This window comes from Plasmodium cynomolgi, chromosome 4, assembly GCF_000321355.1.
Source record: "Plasmodium cynomolgi strain B DNA, chromosome 4, whole genome shotgun sequence".
In the NCBI taxonomy this organism is placed as follows: Eukaryota; Apicomplexa; class Aconoidasida; order Haemosporida; family Plasmodiidae; genus Plasmodium; species Plasmodium cynomolgi.
The window spans coordinates 410,161-415,012 of NC_020408.1; the positions used below are offsets into that span (position 1 = coordinate 410,161).

General features: G+C 45.9%; 2 protein-coding genes across 2 annotated transcripts; one reads left to right on the top strand and one right to left on the bottom strand.

Moving 5' to 3' along the window:
- Positions 1–694: 694 nt before the first annotated feature.
- PCYB_041960 (hypothetical protein) lies at positions 695–1,297 on the bottom strand (the record flags this gene model as incomplete). Its single annotated transcript, XM_004225347.1, has 2 exons — positions 695–789; positions 892–1,297. The coding sequence occupies 2 exons, from the start codon at positions 1,295–1,297 to the stop codon at positions 695–697; spliced, it is 501 nt and encodes a 166-aa protein (XP_004225395.1).
- Positions 1,298–2,464: 1,167 nt separating this feature from the next.
- Positions 2,465–4,089, top strand: PCYB_041970 (transporter; the record flags this gene model as incomplete). The annotated part of the gene is made up of 2 exons (XM_004225348.1): positions 2,465–2,896; positions 3,142–4,089. The coding sequence occupies 2 exons, from the start codon at positions 2,465–2,467 to the stop codon at positions 4,087–4,089; spliced, it is 1,380 nt and encodes a 459-aa protein (XP_004225396.1).
- Positions 4,090–4,852: the final 763 nt, after the last annotated feature.

Here is a 4,852-nt window from a genome sequence, read left to right on the forward strand (position 1 = left end):
CAACCTTTATGGGATTTATTTTTTTTTCCATTTTGACCAAGTCGAAGGGTTGAAGTGGAGAGTTACCCAGGGGGGCACTGCACAACGGGGGGAGTCAACACGGGTGTGTCGCAGTTATGGCACTTAAAGGAGATGTGCGCAGTTGTAGCGGTTTGAAAAAAAAAACATAGCATAAGGTAAGATAAGATAAGATCAGATAAGATAAGATAAAATAACATAAGATAAGATAAAATAAGATAACGTAACGTAACGGGCGGTAACACAAAATAGAGCAGCGCAACGCGTGACCGTGATGGGCACTGCTGAACTGAACACGGGGGAAAAGCCTCTTTGGCGAAAAATTTAAAACGTGAGTTGCGCCCCCGAGGCAGTGCTCACATGTGACATATTAGACCTTGGAGAAGTACGTCCACGGTTGAGAAGCAGTCACGTCTTCTTTTCCTTCCTCTACTTCTTCTCCTTCCAATGAGGGTATCTTTAGCGTAAAACTTGCACACTTTGCAGAGGTCGTCGAGGACCGCTGGTACCATCCCCAACGAGTCAACTCATCCTTGGCAGGCTCCTATAAAGAAAATAATTTAAAACCAAACGTGGAAACAAAACTGCTCAAAGATTTTACAAAATAACACCCGCCAAGACTGCAAACTCATGAGGCAGGGTGGCAGTTCACCAGTTCACCAGTTCACCAACTCTCCTACCTGTACGTGTTGTCTATGAGCTTGTTGAATTTCCCGAATAGGTAGGACTTCTCTACTCTCTTCAACAGGGGTCTAAGATTTTTGTTTTTTCCTAAGGGGGTGAAGGGTGGCATGAAATATGGGGTGGTCGATGGGCCAACTTCACGGGGAAGACTCCCTCCAAATGAACTCTCTAAAAGGGGGTCATACGCACCTGTAAAGCGCGCATAATTAATCCCGTGCATGGTTAGCCTCTTTTTCGACTTGGACTTTGTGTGCTTTTGGTAGAACATGCTGCAGAGGGGGGAGAGGCGCGTGAAAGGGAGTGAGGACTGCACATGGGTATGCACATGAGGACACGTTTTGGCTGTACAAGCTGGTTGCAAAGGGAGATGTATGGGAACACGCCTTTGCACGCTTGGCACCCTTGGCGCGCTTGGCTGGGGCACGAACACGTGGCGGTTAACTACGGGGTCGTGCTTCCTCAGGGACATGCGGAATTTGGACTTGCTGGGTGAAATGTACGTCGAGTAGATGTAGTTGCTCGCACATGAAGAAATTAAATTTACATGGACCCGTTTGCTTTTGGATCGAAACAGCACACTGCTTAGGAAGAACATTTTTTTTTACAAGCTCGGGCTCTGCAGGTGTGCGCTCAAGTAAGAAAACGTACGTATGCGGAGGTGTAGATAATTTTTTTTTTTTTTTAATCCTGTTTTTATCTCTTTTGCGAACTCTTCCTTTTTTTTTTTTTTTGTTGTCGCTTCGATGCTCTTTTGTCATCTAAATGAATGTTCGCTTCGCTTGAGCAGTGGTGGTATGGCGGGAAGTACCCATGGATGATACGCTCTCTTGGCACCAATTTGTGCCCTCTGGAAGTGCACCACAGAAGGGCGATATGGGTGTCACGGATCTTTTCCAAGTGGGGTGGACGCTTCAAGCGCATTCGCGAACCCTACGCACATATGTGTGACCAGGTTATGTGCCCCTGTTTTTGGAAAGCTACGGCAAAAATTGTGTCACTAATTTGAGGCAAAAATGGTGCGATGATGTAGCACTACTATACTACTATACCACAAGGAGAGTAAAAAAAAAAAAAAAAAAAAAATCCAAAGGAACCGTAGTGCTGTGAATAAGCCAGCCATCCATCCAACAAGCCCTTCGAACCACCACGCATCTCCCGCTAAACACAATTCCGCGTGGCGAAAGAAAACACCTTCGCACTACAAGCCACGTTTGCGCTGTATACGTACACTGTGTACGTATGCTGTGTAGAGATTGTGTCACCAGGTGGGTGTGTGCGCCGACTGATTTGTTCCATTTCGCTTCGTTTCGATTAGCTTCTCACTATACTACCTCTTTTTTTTTGTGCAACTTTTTTTGCTCCTAGCGTGGCGAAACTTGGCATGTTAACACCCGAACGGTTGATCGAACGGTTAAGCAGGAGGGAGCCAAAAAGGCGAAGCAGGGGAAAGTCCGTATCCAAGCCCAGCGGAAGATGAACAAAAAAGAAGGGTAAACAAGTAAAAAAAAAAAAAAAAAAAGGTAAAACGGTAAAAGGGTAAAACGTGCTAAAAGAGAACGGGCGCACGCACTCAGTAGACTCAGACAGTAGTGGCGTTATCAAGGAGCAGACGAAGGGCAGCATTTCGGAAGGTGCGTAACCGCCGAGCCGACACGGGAGAAAACACACACGTGGGTGTGACGCAGTTGTGACCGTACTGAATCTGCGTTGTGACCGTACCGAATCTGCCTTGAGACCGAACTGTGACCGAAACCCCTCAGAAATGAAAAAGGACGACCACTCACAAACGCTGTCAAAATGTAAAGTCATTCTAGGCGGGTTCTTGATACACTGCACGCTGGGCAGCATCTACTGCTTCTCCAACATCAGCATTTACGTCATCTCCTACATGAAGATCATTGGTTGCTCCAATGTAAAGTACAAGGATAGTAGCTGGGTATATGTGCTTACTCTAATTTTTCAGTGTTTTTTTGGATTTTTCGGAGGAATGTTGAATCAGCATTTGGGTCCCCAGATTAGCGTGTTGCTTGGGGGGTGGCTGATGTGCCTGGGGATCCTGCTGTCCTATTTCACTGTGTTCAATTTTTACCTGTTTTTGATGACCTATGGGATTTTGTGCGGCATTGGATGCGGCATTGCCTACCCGATTCCGCTCTCCGTGGCGGTGAAGAGGCACTACGACTACAAGGGAGTGGTGAGTAGCGTGGCGGCAGCGTGGTGGCAGCGTGACGGTAGAGTGACAGTAGAGTGATGGCAGCGTGACGGTAGAGTGGCGGCAGCGTGGCGGTAGAGTGACAGTAGCGTGATGGCAGCGTGAACGCGTCGCACTGCGCACGGCTGAACGAGTGGCACCGCCCAGATGGGCATTCCTGCCAGTTTGCTCACCCACCGCCTGCACACTGCCCCGCTGTTTATCCATTTCCCCCCTCCTCCTCACAGATCAGTGGAATAATCTTCGTGGGGAGAGGTATGGCGGTTTTCCTCATATGTCCCCTTCAGAATTATTTTATAAACAGATACAACTACATGCCAGATTACACCCCAGAGTTGGATCATACAGACGACAAATATTTCAGCAATTTGGAGATCCTTAACAGGGTTCCCTATTTATTCATTTATGAAGGGATCTTTTTTGCAATCATTCAGTTTATAGGTGCATGTTTGATAGCGGACTCTGGAGAAACAACATCAAACGAGTTTCTACCTTTCAATGATAAAAGTAGCAAAGTGTTATATCTAGACCATAGGGGATATGCAAATAAAAGTCCCAAAGGAATATGTAGCTCATTTAGGACTCTCTCGAATACATCAAATTTTTCACTCAAAGAATCCACCAGTACATTTATCAATCGTGATTTTGTCTTAATATGGTTAATGGTCTTCTTTAATTGGCAAGCTATTTCGTATACTCAGGTTTTTTGGAAAATATTTGGATTAAATTACCTAAGTATTGATGATAGATCTTTGTCTTTCCTCGGAGCTGTATCTTCTTTGTTCAATATCATGGGTAGAATTTTTTGGGGATTCATAAGTGACTTAACGAGCTTTAAAACGGCACTGATACTGATGAGTATGTTAATGAGTTTCCTAACAGTTACTTTAACGCTGTCAGGTTTATATGGCAAGGTTACTTACTGCATTTGGGTATGTCTTATATTTTTTTGTCATGCTGGGACTTTTTCTATTTTCCCTTCCATCACTGCACATACCTTTGGCACTCGTAACTTCGGACCTATCTTTGGTCTCCTCTTTACTGCTAGGGCCTTCTCCAGTATCATCAATGCCATGTTGGCTGCCGTCATTTTGAACAACGTTGGGAATATCGCTATGTGTGCACTCGTCTCTATTTCATCCTTTGTCAGCATCATGTTGGCGCTGGCTTTTTAGCGGGGATAATGACAGGAATAGAGGGGGGGGGGGGAGACCATCATGTGTACCTGCGTGGAGACCTAGTGAACAGCAACGCGAGGAAGGAGATGACAGACCGCCGCCACGCTAAGAGTGTCCCAACTTGAAGACGTACGTTAAATGTAGTCTTCCCTTTTTTTTTTTTAAGTAAACATTTGGAGAGCTATATCACAGTAGGGGTGGTGACGATGGGAAGTTAACAAGTCAGGACGGTGCGAATCTGTGACAACCTCTACATGGTGCCTTTTTCTCCCCTTTGAAGACCCAAGAATTGAAAAAGATGGAGCAGTCAAACGGTTAGCCACGCATACTTATACGTATGCTACTTTTACATGCTCTTTTTTTTTTTTTTTTTTCCCATTTACCCCCCGCAAGGTTGTAGTGACGCACAAGTTGCAGTTCACCGTGAGCGGTTCGTGGTGGTGGCCTAAGGCAGCAGCCCCGCTTTACGAACAGAAATGTGTCTAATGTGCATGTGCCACATATGGGAGGCTTCTGACGCCCGCGTTTTTGTCTTACCCGTACGTCGGCAGCGAGGCCAGAATGCGTGCTTGTATGTTTGGCCAAGCCCAGGGGTGCACGTCCACGTATGCGAGCATTCTCTGTGTGGTTCCTTTTTTTTTTAATTTTCCATTTTTTTGTTCTTACGCATGCCTAATTTTGGGACCATTTCCCCAGCTCTTTTTCTCCTTTCGTGTTGCACTGCACTCGTGACGGTTTTCCCCATGTGCATCTGCCCAAC